This window comes from Buceros rhinoceros, unplaced genomic scaffold (assembly GCF_000710305.1).
Source record: "Buceros rhinoceros silvestris isolate BGI_N320 unplaced genomic scaffold, ASM71030v1 scaffold11147, whole genome shotgun sequence".
NCBI lineage: Eukaryota > Metazoa > Chordata > Aves > Bucerotiformes > Bucerotidae > Buceros > Buceros rhinoceros.
Window position 1 is genome coordinate 1,140 of NW_010423979.1, and position 14,368 is coordinate 15,507.

Below are 14,368 nucleotides of genomic sequence, written 5' to 3' on the forward strand. Positions count from 1 at the left end.
TTTCTTTACTGGTTACTTCAAATCCCTTTGAGATACGCAACCGAGTTTTCACTGATGTCCTGCCTTTGGTTTGTCTTTTGAAAGTCTATTATTTGAAGTTTCATTTTCCACCTGTGATTAGTCCCATCTTGTTAAAAATACATATATTTCTCTAAAAATGTTGGATACTGAAATGAAAATTAATTCCTGAGAAATGTTAAAATGCGGAACTTAAAATGATTAATGCAGGTTACTTCTTTATGTTTAAGGCAGCAATCCAGTCACAGTTAGATGGTGTACGAACAGGTTTAAGTCAACTGCACAATGCACTGAATGATGTAAAGGACATTCAGCAGTCTTTGATAGATGTTAATAAGGACTGGAGACAGAGCATCAACACCATCGAAAACCTCAAGGATGTTAAGGATGCTGTAGTGCAACATAGCCAACTGGCAGCTGCTGTAGAAAATCTCAAGAACATCTTTTCAGGTAATACAATGTTCTTTGTATAATCCATCACATGCTGAAAGCACTTTAAAATGGTACAAACAGCTGTAAGGTTTTTGGGTAATGTCAAGAACTTTAAATCTCACTGGGAATGAAGAACTAAGGAAGAATCACCTACTCATCATGTTCAGGGAAATAGCTGGTAACAATTTGAGAGATATATATATATAGTGTCTAAATTGCGCTGTAAGAACTTGTAGTCTGGTCTATCTCATCATCAAACACAAGTCATAAAGAAGCTTCTTGCTAGCAGTCAGTTGTGGGTATAACACGTTTGGTATAAAAGACTGAAATATGCAAGTGGAATGTACCAAAGGAAAATTGGAAATAACTGCCAGAGAGTCGGGCACCTCAGGAAGCCTCTTGGGTAATAGTCCCAAATGAATTTGGGAAGTAAAGAATTTTTGCAAACAAGGCAAGATATGAAGCTGCGAGATCTCCAGTCAAAGATTCCCTGACAGTCTTTCTCACACAATAGTTAGGAGCCTCGAGGAATTCTGTTAATGTTACAAGCGTAAGAATAAGCTACCTGAAGTTCAAGTTCAACTGTGCGCAGTCCTTGCTTCAGCATTGGGCAGCACAGTCACAGAAACCAACTCATGCATAAAGAAATTATACATGGGAGACACTTCTTCCTTGTACCACTGCACAGCTGTGAAGGTTTATTATAATTAAAATTAAATAAGCTTAATGTGATACAGTGGATACTGTAAAAAAAAAAAAAAAATTGAATCAGGGTGAATTCTTTGCCAGGACTTCTCTGCTTATAAGTAATTTTAAGAATTTTACCCCTATAATGGGGGATAAACCCATCATAGCCCCTTGATTTTATTTAGATAGTCTTTTATCTCCCCCTTTATGCAGCTTTTTTTGTGCACTTTCCCTTCCACTTGAATCAGGGTGAATTCTTTGCCAGGACTTCTCTGCTTATAAGTAATTTTAAGAATTTTACCCCTATAATGGGGGATAAACCCATCATAGCCCCTTGATTTTATTTAGATAGTCTTTTATCTCCTTTTCTTTCTTGGTAGCAATTTGTAAAATGCATTTCCAAAGAAAAATTGTTTCCCAATCATGTCAGGTTGGTTCGTTTAATCTATATGAGATCCCAGTACTAAGCTGGGATCTAGTGTGCAGCTTAAAAAGAGTAATGTTTATGTGCAACATCTAGCAAGAAAAAATAAAGAACAACAAAATTCTTTCTGTTGCAGGGCTGAGTTATTTTGGGTGTGTTTTCTTTTACACTGATGAAAGCAACTGAGACAATAAGCATTTTCTTTTCTGGCATTCTGAGAGCTTTTTAGTGTGAAGTATCTTCTCCGCCCCGGGATTGTTGATAGTTGATGATGAGTTGATGAAAAGTTCTTGTATAGCTGATGATAATTTCACTCTGTGCAAAACAAATGTTTTATAAACTAAGTGGTTTTCATCATGATTAACGACTGTATATAACTGTCTTTTCAAACATTTTTGGGCACAGTTTTATTGCTAGCTGTCTTTTTTGCAGTGTCAAATCTTTCAGCTGAGATTTTTCAGTTCTTTCCCTCACGGAATCCTAATCATCTTCTACAGTATTCCTCAAATACTGAAAAATAATCAAGAAAAAAAATGTTAAATGGTTTAGCAGCATAGGTAATCTTTTGTGCCTTAGGAAGACCAAAAATGTTCCTTCAAGAAGGAGGTAAAATTAATTATTTGTTGGGTATATGCAGCCTCAGGTTCAACAGGGTTAGGTGACATTTAGTCAGGCAAGTTAAAAGCCTTTTGTGTAAGATGTAAGACATATAGCACTGCAATTGTTCATAGTAGACTCATGGATTTTTTTTTTAAGTAGGAGGAGAGGGAGAGAAAGGAAATTACATTCTGTTGGCACTACGATCTTTGTTTTGCCCCTGATCAGCATTATAGTAAATAATGCATAAAGATGCCTAGTGTTTACTAACAATTTTTAAAGACTTCGAAATATTTCATATAAATTATTTCAGAAGAATTACTTCAGCTGTTTTCCAGCTTGTTTCCTTTTATTGTCTTGTATATGTTATTTGTATTTTGATTGTGTTGTTTTATTCTTGTTTTTTCTTCTTCTTTGCCTCTCTTTCAGTTCCAGAGATAGTCAGGGAGACCCAAGATCTGATTGAGCGAGGGGAACTTCTTCAAGCTCATCGAAAACTCATGGATTTAGAGTGTTCTCGTGATAACCTGATGTACGAGCAGTATCGCATGGACAGCAAAAACACACATGACATGAACCTTATCCATACGTACTTTGGGGATATGCAGAAACTTTCTGAGGAGTTGGCAAAGCAACTTTGGATGGTGGTTCAAAGATCTCTTGTTACAGTCCGTCGAGATCCAACTTTGCTTGTCTCTGTTGTTAGGATAATTGAGAGGGAGGAGAAAATTGACAGGCGCATGTTAGACCGGAAAAAACAAACTGGGTTCATACCTCCTGGCAGACCAAAGAAGTGGAAAGAAAAAATGTTCAACATTTTGGAAAGAACTGTGAGCACACGAATTGAAGGCACTCAAGCAGATACTAGAGAATCTGACAAAATGTGGCTTGTGCGCCATCTAGAAATCATACGTAAATATGTCCTGGATGACCTGCTCGTGGCTAAAACCCTGCTGGATCAATGTTTTCCTCCACATTATGACATTTTCAACAGATTGCTAAACATGTACCATCAAGCTTTGTCCACCCGCATGCAAGAGCTTGCTGCAGAGGATCTAGAAGCAAATGAGATTGTGAGCCTTCTAAGTTGGGTTTTAAATACATACACAAGGTAAGGTCCCCTCTCATCATTTCTGTTAGCAGTACTTGAGAGTAAGCTTGCAAAACGCAGTTTATGTTCTAATATAAACAACTTGCTGGTTTGATATTTGATAGGCGTTTTGTTTTCTGGAAATTGCTCCTTTAAACTTGTTTGAATTTTCCAATATGTGGTTTTGAGTTGCTTTGCAAGCTTGAAGTTTTAGTCCAGTTAAAGACCTGCTTGAAGCTAGTCACCTTGTATTTCTGTGCCGGTTTGGTGAAGTATGGGGCTGAGCAGAAGAGGCTGAGAGCTCGTGTGAAGCAAAAAGTTTGTTGTTGGCCGCAGCCCCAGAAGGTTTGAATGGTTGTTAACTTTCCATTGTTCTTCTTTACAGGAGTTGGGACTGTTTCAGTGTTGCTTCATTACTGTTAAATGGAAAGAATGCAGTAACTTCCTTCAGGTTTTCTCTCTGAACTCTGTGGAGATGTATTTATTTAGAGGAATTTCTGCTTGCAGGCTGTCTCCTGTGGTACTCTTAAACTCTTTTGATTTGTTGGGATAACTTAAGCATTATGTCTGGTTTGTTTTCTTTTTTCATCTTCCAGGCAGAAACAGCTCAAATAGCAACTGTTTAGTTTTTGCTGGCATGTAGTTACTAGGGCAACCGATTTGTTTGGGGAAAAAGTAAGGCTAGCCTTTCAGTAGCTCATGACTGTAATCCTGATCTCAATAGCTGGCACTGAGCCAGACTCTGCTGTGTACACTTTTGCTGTCTTCAATTGTTTAACCTCACTGATTCAACGAATTGGACTCCTGATTGGTTTAGAGCATAATACCATAAAGCAAATAGATAGGAGATAATACTGTTATATGGAATTTTCACAGCCAGCTTTAAGATTCATTCTGTGCTCAGCACTCTGTGCTTTGTTCTACGCTATGAAGGTCTCCTGCTTTTCTTCCCTGCAAGAAACGATCATGAGGACCCACTAATGCATACTTAACGTACCTGTGCATGTTGTATGAGAATTGCAGTTACTAATAAGGAGCTTTAGCCACTTAAAATATCTCCAATCTCTTTTCCTTCAGGCTCAGGAAAACGCTACAAATGTAAAGTGTTCAGTTACACTGGCTTTTGTGGTTTCAAAGACAAGAATTTTTTTAAGTAGTTAGCCATAGTATGGTGGTGTTTAGTGCTTTGAGGTTTTTTTCTCATGATATGATGGCTCACTGCATGTTACCAGAGAACATCTTTAGCTTGCAGAAATATACAAACTAAATAACATTTTTTTTTTTTTATTTTCTATTTGTTTTTTATAGTTGCCACTGCAAATATAGAATCTGTGGCTTCTTTCTGAAAAGCACACTTGAATTGGAATGTAAAACAATTTATGTTGTTATAATTGAATGTATTTCCATCAACTGTTAATAAAGCACTCTCTGAAGAGTGTGGATTTGAGTTATTGGTGTTTTGAGCATGACATATTACAAGCTCTGGCTGTGTTTTATAACTAAACCAAAACAAAGCTATACCAAAGCATAAGCAACTCATATCATCTTACATAGGTGCAAAATATCACAGTAAAGTATTGATTTTATGTAATCCTTGTCAAAACATTTTTTGAAGGTTGCTCTATTTTCTTTTTAATCCTATAAAATCAAGAATTTTCCTTTGCAAGCATGTATAGCTAATGATGCTGTGAGTGCGCAAGGTGCTTCCTCCTCTTTTGATAGGTGTATTGTCTACCAAAACAGGATGCACTGGGAAATTTTCTTTGAATATGTTTAGCTTTGATATGGATGTGATACAGGTAGCAAAACAGAAGCTCTTTTGAGAAGCTTTTCACAGATCTTTCCCATTCTGAAATTCACTTCTGAAATTTAAGACATAAAAGTGTCCCGTGTTAAGAGCCCAAAAGTTGAACCAGTTGGCTTTTATTCAATTTTAAACAATCACTAATTCTCCTGGATAAAAGTTAGAAACACATTAAAGAGATGAATATTTAAAATGTATGTAACATTGTTTTTAATCTGTGCTGTGCTATGGCTTTTACATCCTGTTCTTTCTTCTGTAGATTTTTATTCACACTCCTGATAAATGCATTTATTCTTGCAGTTACTGTTACGAGCTCTGTGAAATGTACAAATGTTGGAAAATTGCCCCTTACAGTGGTCATACAAAAAAGCTGCATGGTTTTTAACTTTTTAATCTCATTTACTAATCTGCAATTTTTTTTAACTCAGTACAGAGATGATGGGAAATTCAGAACTGTCTCCCGAAGTGGATGTAAATTCTCTGAATCCTCTGATTTCACAAAATGTGGTAGACCAGCTTCTCAGCAAGTATATGTCAACACTTACTGTGAGTAATAATAATGCAAAGACACCTTTGAATGAGTTTATAGCTGCATTAGTGTGTCTGTGTGGTTCCTCCATCAGAGGAAACTAATGTGACAAATACGAACTCAATATCATTACTTTTACAAATTTCATATAATGTAGGTTGGTTTATAAAGTTATAATCAGATTATTGTATAGATGTAAATCATAACATTTCAAGGAATAATTATACTTTACAGACTGTAATCATGCTTTATTAGGAAGGAAGGAATTCCAGTGTTTATGTGGATAAACTCATAGTGCTAGTATGTCAGCTATTACTATCCTCACAAGCCACTGAAAGCAGCTTGATCCATATAGAAACTACATCAACATTTGATACCGTTGTGATCTTTTCAAGGGAATCAAGATGTTCACGATTGCCAGTTTGAGTCTTTTAACAGTCTCCTTCCCTTCATGCCGGTCAGCTGCATGAGCATAATTTCCTTTTGTGGATGCCATTTCAAATGCATCTTTAATTATAAAGACACCACTTCCTGGGTATCCAAAGAGTCACTGGAAACTGGTCACACGGCAAAGGAATCGCTATGAAATTGTCAAGTTTTTAAATATGTTTTTCTTTGAAGATCCACTGTTGATTGCCTCTGAGACTGGATATTGTGATAGTTGGAATTCTGAACTTGCTATTCTTAACGTTGTTCAGCTGAATTGCTACTCCTGTTAAGTCTGAGCTCTGCCAAGCAGAGGAGGGAAATTGTTTGCTTTTTTGGATGTGCCAGCTACTAAAATATGACCTTTATGCAAGTTTATTTTTCTGCACTTACCTTTAGGACAAAAACCCATTGGTTTGTTTTCTCAAACTGCTCTTGACTTAACTCAGGAAATGCCTTTGAATTCATTTTTGCTCCCTCTTAAGATGAAAAAACATACCTATATTGGTTTTTCAGAAATTTTTTTCCTACTAGAGGGTGGTTTTCTTTTACTGGTTTTGATTTTTGGCTGTAACTTCTTTTTAAGGCAGAAGATATTGAAACTGCCTATTTAATTCACAGGATTCAGCCTGATCTAATTTTCTACACATCCCCACTTGGCACTTCCAGTTTGTTTCTTTTGATGTTGTGTTCAAAACTGTTTATAAACAAAATATACATAGTTGTGGCTGGGTAAATGAAAGTATTTCCTAATTGTGACTTTCAACTTAAATATTTGTTTAAGTTTCATGAGAAATAAAATGCTAATAGATATTAACAGATTTCTAATAGTCTGGATTTTTTTCCAAAGCATCTCAGCTTGATAAAAAGCTCTTGTAAATTATGTTGTTAAGTTGAAAACTGTTGATGATCCCTGGGCTGCTGGCTTAAAAGTTGAGTTCTTCTTTGCAAATCATAGCTCATCAGAGCAGTTCCATGTTACTATGCCAGTCTTCATAGTGAAAGTGGCTGCTATTCCAATAATTGTAGGGGGGTTTTTTGTTTGTGTTTAAATCAAAAAATGTTTCCTTTTTCTTGGTTGCTTTGTTTAATGTAGTCTAACATCATTGGCTGGCTGCGAAGAGCACTGGAGACAGATAAAAAAGACTGGATAAAAGAAACTGAACCAGAAGCGGATCAAGATGGGTACTATCAGACTACACTCCCTGCTATTGTTTTTCAGGTATAAGAGAGCTTGGGCATTCTAGAAAATCCAAAGAAGCAGTACTTGTATTTGGGAAAATGGAGGGATGGGAGGAGGAAACCAAACTTTTGGTTTGCCATTGTTTGCAATGCCATTGTTTCTATTCCTATTGAAGTATAGCTTTTATTCTTGTAGAGTTCTTAGTTGGAGGGGTGATTTCTTTTGAGATTTTGTTTGCCTTTTTCATGTTAACACTTAGAGACTTAGTTCTTTTTATGAGTAGATTAGAAATATATTTTTCCAGTCTATATAGTGGTTATTTGTATTTACTGAAATACTTTTACTTAGGTCTCTTCATGTAAATTTGTATATGAGCCTACCAGATGAGATATTTATAAGTTATTAGAATATTGTTTGTTAGTATGGTGCTGAAATAGTTAAGCAGATATTTGTTCCTATGAATTATTCATTATATGAGCACATTAATATTGGAAAGAAAAGTTCTGTTGAAGATCAAAAATGTTGCTGTTTAAACACTATTTCAGTTAACGTTAATGCATTTCCAAATTATAAAATTGCCTCAAACAGAAAAGATACGGCTATTTCTAAGGTCTTTAAAAGGAAAAAAAAGCCACAAAACTCGCAACCTGCACCACCCTGTTGTTTTTAGTTGAATTGAAAAGTTTTTAAAGTTATTTTTATCAACTAGAAAAATGTCAGCTCATGCTCATTTTCTAATTTTTCTGTATAGATACTGTGTTAGATACGTTCGGGAAAAGATAGGTGGTCTCTTCCTCCTGCATTTGTTTCCCACTTGATTTTTTTTTTTTCCTGTCTTATCCCAGGATTTTTGCTACATCCTTTCACATTTGTATTAGTGCCAAGGCTGACTTTTTTTAATCCTTTTCAGAAAGCATGTGATGTCAAAGGAACTGGTGGCTGATTGGCTCTAGTGTTGAGACTCATGTAACAGTGAAACTTTAAAAATCATCTCAGCGTAAAAGCAGCTCATGTTTCTACCTGGCTTCACGCCCTTCCTTTCCAGTTGCTCTCCTCTCAAACACAGTTCCTTGTAGGTCACCTGGATCTTGTGCTCAGTTGTGTTTCTAAAGTTCAGGGGTCCCTTGTACTTCACTAATGTGAACTTACTACTTTCATACATGGGGAAAGCAAAGTAATTAAAGTTAAAAGGTTATTCATTACTACCTGCAGGAGCTGGCCAAAGAACTTCAGTGCTCTGTAAAGCCAGATTCCTACTGAATTAGAAATACTGAGTACTTTTTCTGAAGAAAGAATGCAACTGCTTTCAGTATTGGGATGAAACTGCAGCATATGTTAATGGTTGTCATTAATTCACTGATTCCACTTACGAAATAGTGATTTTTGGTTTAGTCAGTAGCAATCTTATGGGTTTGTTTAAAAAAAAAAAAAAAAAGCACATGTAGTGAGAGAATGAAAAACAGAGAAAAGGTAGTTACACATCTGATATTCGGCTTGGTAGGGAACTGCATAAGTCCAGCACATGTAGTGAGAGCACTCTCATTGGTGCTAGTGAGAGTCTTCAACAACATGGGAGTTCTGTCTTTGGTTGGCCACTGATAAAGGCTTCTCTTTGTAACAAAACTATTTTTAACTTAGATGTTTGAGCAGAATCTTCAGGTGGCTGCTCAAATAAATGAAGATTTGAAAACAAAGGTACTCCTTCTATGTCTTCAACAAATGAATTCATTTCTAACCAGGTAAGGTAATTTTTAAAATATAAATGCTCTATCCTGCCTCAGCCTCTCTTTGTCCTTAGAATTCCAATACTTGTTTTTCCTATGGATCTTTCCTTATTGCTTTGTCTTTCTCCTATCACATCCATGCCAACCAGGCTTTTCTTCTCTTCGCTTTACTTGCTTTATTCCCTTCCCAGTTTCATTGCAGAAGTTATTCTGTGCTGGTGAGTGGCCCTTTCCGTTCCTCTCTGCAAATGGCTGTAATTTTTCGAGTCAGTTCTGCTTTCTTTCATATTTCTTACTCATAAGGGAGATAGAAAACACCTCCTTGCCTGCATTCTGCCCGGAACACAGAATCTAAACATCACATGAGCAACAAGCCTGTTGTTCCAAATACCTGACAGGCCCTTGTGGAGCAGTTGGTCCTACAGGTGAAGTTATTACAGATTTCTGTCTTTTTAATGCCATTCCTTGTATATGTTACAGGTACAAAGAAGAAGCACAGTTATATAAAGAAGAACATCTTAAAAATCGTCAGTATCCCCACTGCTATGTTCAATACGTGATTGCTGTCATCAACAACTGTCAAACCTTTAAGTAAGTCTGCATGTTCTTGTGGTATTGTAAGAAAAAGAAGTGTTGTTATTTCCTTTGTAGTACTACATGTTCTCAGGACCTACTCTTCTTTTTTATATAGAGCTTCAGTTAAGATATTTTAGCTGACTAAACAAAGGCAACAAGTTTAAATATATTACCATTTTAAGAGGCAAATATTGTGATTGCTCTTACCTTTGGTAAGCCAAGTCATTGGCCCTCATTTGATAATCCACTTCTTATTTCAAGAATTTCATTGCCAAAGAAAATTTTATCTTTGTCGTGCTTTAACCCCAGCTGGCAGCTAAGCACTACACAGCCACTTGCTAACCTCTGTCCTCCCAGAAGGATATGGAGGGCGAAGGGGAAGAGAATTGGAAGGGTAAAAGTGAGAAAACTCATGGGTTGAGATAAGAACAGTTTGATAATTGGAATAAAATAATAAATTGTGATGATAAGGAAAATAACAAAAAGAAGAGAGGAAATAAAACCCAAGAAAAACAAGCAATGCAAATGAAAAACAGTTGCTTAGCACCGACTGATGCCCAGCCAATCCCCGAGCAGCAGCCCCTGGCTGACTTTCCCTCAGCTTCAGATGCTGAGCATGACATCATATGGTATGGAATATCCCTTTGGTCAGCTGGGGTCAGCTGTCCCAGCTGTGCCCCCTCCCAACGTCTTGTGCTCCCCCAGCCTACTCACTGGTGGGGTGCTGTGAAGAGCAGGAGGACTTGACTCTAAGTTCTGCTCAGCAGTAACTACAGCATCCCTGTGTTATCAACACTGTTTCCAGCACAAATCCAAAACACAGCCCTGTACTAGCTACTGTGAAGAAAATTAACTGTACCAGCCAAAACTAGCATGATCTTCAGCTTTCGGAATTTGAAAATTTTATTTCAGTGAGTTTGTCTGGGGCCTCCCATCTTCTCTTACACTTGATCTCTCACAGCTCCCCTTCAAGCAGAGTGATCAAGGTGAACTGAACTGGAGAAAATAAAAGCAGAGCGTACTCTATAAATATCAAAAGAGGAGAAAGAAATCCTCATTGCTCATGTTTCAGTGTTAGCAGTCCAACCCCATGCTCATCTATATCTGCTGCTCAAGTCTACAAATCAGCAGTAGCTTGTTACCAACATACAAGTAGTCCAGATTCATCATTCATAAAATCATGCTGGAGACTTCCAAATTAAGACTTGCTAAGCAAGCATCAGGTGTTATTTCCCCTTGCAAAAATAAGGTTTTCTGGTATGTCTCTTTCTGTGTATGCACTCCAAAAAATGCAGTAGCAATGCAACTGTGCATCAGTGGATGATGAAAAGCATTGTTATTTGTCACAGAGAATCTATAATCAGTCTGAAAAGAAAATACTTGAAAATTGAAATGGAAGACACGTTGTCAAGCAGTCATACAAACATGGATGCAACTTTAGACATCATTGCCAAAGAAGGGTGCTCTAGCCTGCTAGATGAAGTCTTCATCGATTTAGAGGTAGAACTTTTTTTTCCTCAAAAAACCCGAAGTATTTTATAAGGAAAAATAATTCAGGAAATGTTAGTATTCTTCACTGGTATAGTTTGCATGTAGGAGACTGAGAGGTTGCTTAATTATATTTCACATGATGACTTTGGGCAGGTGTTCTGTATATAGTGAAGATTTTCCAGCAGATTGTACATATACTTATGTAGTTGAGTTTTTATATCAGCAGTAGTTTCTGAAATAACTCTGAAGTTGGCCTCTTTGAACAGGTGCAGTACACCTGTAAGTAGGATAGTTAATTGACTCTAAAAGTGGGCCCTTTCTGACTGATAAATGTCCGTGTTTAAGAATTACAGCCTCCGGTAGAGAATCCCTTAGGAAAAAAATAATTCTTTTAATTACTAAAAAAAAATTGGAAGTATAGCGATGGAGGCGGAGAAATGATTGGGAGGAAGAAAGATGCTCTGGGACTTGCTGAATTTGGAATAATATTTTGAGCTATGTGAACATCTTGAATGACTCACATTAAGAAAGATGTGGGAGCAGTGTTTATTGTAAACTTGGAGCTCTTAAGCAAAACCTTTATTTTTCATTAACTGTGCTCATTGATGAGTAGACACTCCATCTACTCTAGTGACCATTCTTTGATATTCATTAATGTCGAGCTTCATGTCACTGTTATAATTTATAAAATATACCACACTCTAAAGAATTTTTCCTCTGGCGGGAACAAAGCAAGACGTGCATGTACACGTAGAAAATACAGGAACTATGTATTGCGCAATTCTGGGAAAGGAGTAAAGTGGATAGACCAGGAGGTTTGTGAGACCATCAGAGAGGAACAACTGGGTAGCCAGTAGCAGTTCAAGAAATCAAGTGTGAAGGTGCATTAGCATGACAACTTAAAAGTGCTTCACATTTCAAATGGAAATCATCAGCTCTTATGCCAACTTTGTCCTTGGAGTTTAATTTTTTTTTTATTTAGCTTAGACATTTAAATAGAAAACAAAGTAAAGGATTTTAGAGGGCCCATATGAAACAGATGCTCAGGTTACTGCAGCTGGTTTACATACACACCCAGGATGTATGTCAGGGTAGCACGCTGTGGGAGTTGTCTTGCTGAGAACTGATCACATCATTTTCCTACACTAATTTATTCCTTTTGAAGGGGTGTAGTTTAGAACTGCCTCCTCTTTTTTTGTAACTGTGCTCATATGATGAAAGTGTCAAAAATTTGTTGTGATCAATTGTTTGTTACCTTCTCAGCCACACCTTAATGAACTGATGACCAGGAAGTGGTTGATGGGGTGTAATGCAGTGGGGACTATCTGCGTCACTGTAGAGGATTATTTCAATGACTTTGCAAAAATAAAAAAGCCTTATAAAAAGGTAGGTGTAAAATATTCAATGATACTTTGCTGATGTTCTCTGCATGTCATGTTGGTTTGGAGTTTCTGAACACTGGCATTAGAATTGGAATACAGAAATTAGAATTGATTCATCACTGGAAAAGAAAAAATGTTCATAATCATATTGCAAAAGTCCAAATCTAATATTTCTCTCTCATCTTTTTTGTTCGCAGCCGTATAATATTGTCAAAGATAGATCAGAGTTGCAGGATTTAGTCCATAAAATGTATTGGCATGTTACTAGGTTGTAATCTCACCAGCTTGTATTTTTTTGTATTTCTCTTCAGAAATTTGTAGTCAGATAAAATTAGCTCTTCTGAAGCTAATTTTGATGGCCTGCAGTCACTTTTCTTACAAATGCACATTCTGCAATTCCTAGTTTTAGTATGTACAATGAGGCATAGTTAAATTGATGCCATAAGGGTTAAAAATTGCATAACTCAGGATTAAAGTGCTGTTCGAGCAGCATAATGTCCTAGGTTAGGTTGTTTGGGGTTTTTTTTCTCCATGGCCTTCTCAAAGCATATCTGGATTTCACTATTATCCTTTAATTTTTAGTATTTTTATACTTGGTTTTATCCTTTACTGAATTAAAGTCAGTTTTGTGTAGTTAAGACAGCTGTCTTAAATGATTCCCTAAGGTTTAGGAAATATTTGATCTAGAAAGATCAAGATTTAGGTGAGGTCTTTGAACAAATCTTAGTACTAAGTAGAAGTGCTTAAAAAACAGTCTCAAAATCATACACTTATTCTTAAAGAGATAGAGGAGGCTGCTCGAATTCCTCAGGTGACCTCTTATCATTCAGTATTTGCAAATCCTAGAGACCTTATTATGTAAGTGAATAATACGCGTTTTCAGTCCAGAAAAAGTGCACAAAAGGAGTTAAGTCCCAGAACTAGTCTATATCCACAGAACAGCTTTTTTTTCCAGGTTTGGTTTGTTAATGTGACAAAGTAGTGCTTGACATGAGTTGCATTAAGTGTTAATACCAATCTCTGTGATCTCATATGTTTCATCATGTAGCATTTACTGTCTCCTTATGGGGAGTAAGATGACAAACACATTTTTTGGCATTCATCATACCTGCTATTCCACTGTCTTCCAGCGTGAAAAATCTGCCACACAAGACACTGTATGTTGTAGCACTGGATGGGTCGCACTTTTGTTTCCCTGGTTTGGAGTGGGCTTTTTTCCTGGTTTTAAAATATTATTGGTTAACCTTGTTTTGAAAATCCCAGTTTTTAGAAGCCACATGAACAGAGCAACTGCAAAAAGATGATAGTGGGGAGGACACTGTTCCAGAACAGTCGAGATCTGGATCTTACAGTCGTTCTGCTTTCCCATTTTCCTCGCATGTAGAGTGAATGCCGTTTCATCGCGCTGTTAGCTCGTCTTGGGCGTTCTTTTCCTCAGTTGTAGCAGAGATGTTCTTCTTCACTTACTTTTCAGTGAGGTGGGCCATACATGTCAGTCTCCCACAGTCTGTTCTGTGCAGGTAACTTTCCTCTGTGTGATTGGCATTAATTCCACCAATGCCAGAGGAGCCATCCCTGAACAACCAGTAAATTCTGGTATTTCTGCACAGGCTGGAGAGCAGGACTGGAAATCATATTTTCTGTGTCCTGGGTGAAGGCTGTGACTTCTAGTACTTTGCAATATGTTATTTTCTCCTTTTTTTTGTTGTTTTTTTTCTTTTCTCTCTTTCCTGAAAACTCTCTCCACAATTTTGAGTGAAGAACATATTGATTAAAACTAAAACCTGCTATATACTAACAAAATATGATAAAAGTTTGTGACTACCTGTTATGAGGGCTTTTTCTTTGCCACCACGCTTAGGGAGGGGGAAAAAAACAGCACATGAGGACTCGTGGAATCTAAGGGCACTCCTTACATTGGAGTTAAAACGTGTAAAGGTTGGGGGGGGGGGGGGGGGGTTTTTTTTTTTTTTTTTTTCCAAACCTCAGCGCTACTCTTGAACCA

General features: G+C 37.0%; 1 protein-coding gene across 1 annotated transcript in view; it reads left to right on the top strand.

The window, feature by feature from the left end:
- Window positions 1–248: 248 nt before the first annotated feature.
- Window positions 249–14,368, top strand: part of EXOC3 (exocyst complex component 3) — a gene marked incomplete at its 5' end in the record, with an annotated part of 17,251 nt that continues 3,131 nt past the window's right edge. The window contains 8 exons of the mRNA XM_010140612.1: window positions 249–468; window positions 2,588–3,269; window positions 5,481–5,598; window positions 7,104–7,229; window positions 8,829–8,929; window positions 9,395–9,505; window positions 10,840–10,990; window positions 12,245–12,367. Coding sequence (XP_010138914.1) covers window positions 249–468; window positions 2,588–3,269; window positions 5,481–5,598; window positions 7,104–7,229; window positions 8,829–8,929; window positions 9,395–9,505; window positions 10,840–10,990; window positions 12,245–12,367 — 1,632 coding nt within the window. The remainder of the gene's footprint in view (window positions 469–2,587; window positions 3,270–5,480; window positions 5,599–7,103; window positions 7,230–8,828; window positions 8,930–9,394; window positions 9,506–10,839; window positions 10,991–12,244; window positions 12,368–14,368) is intronic.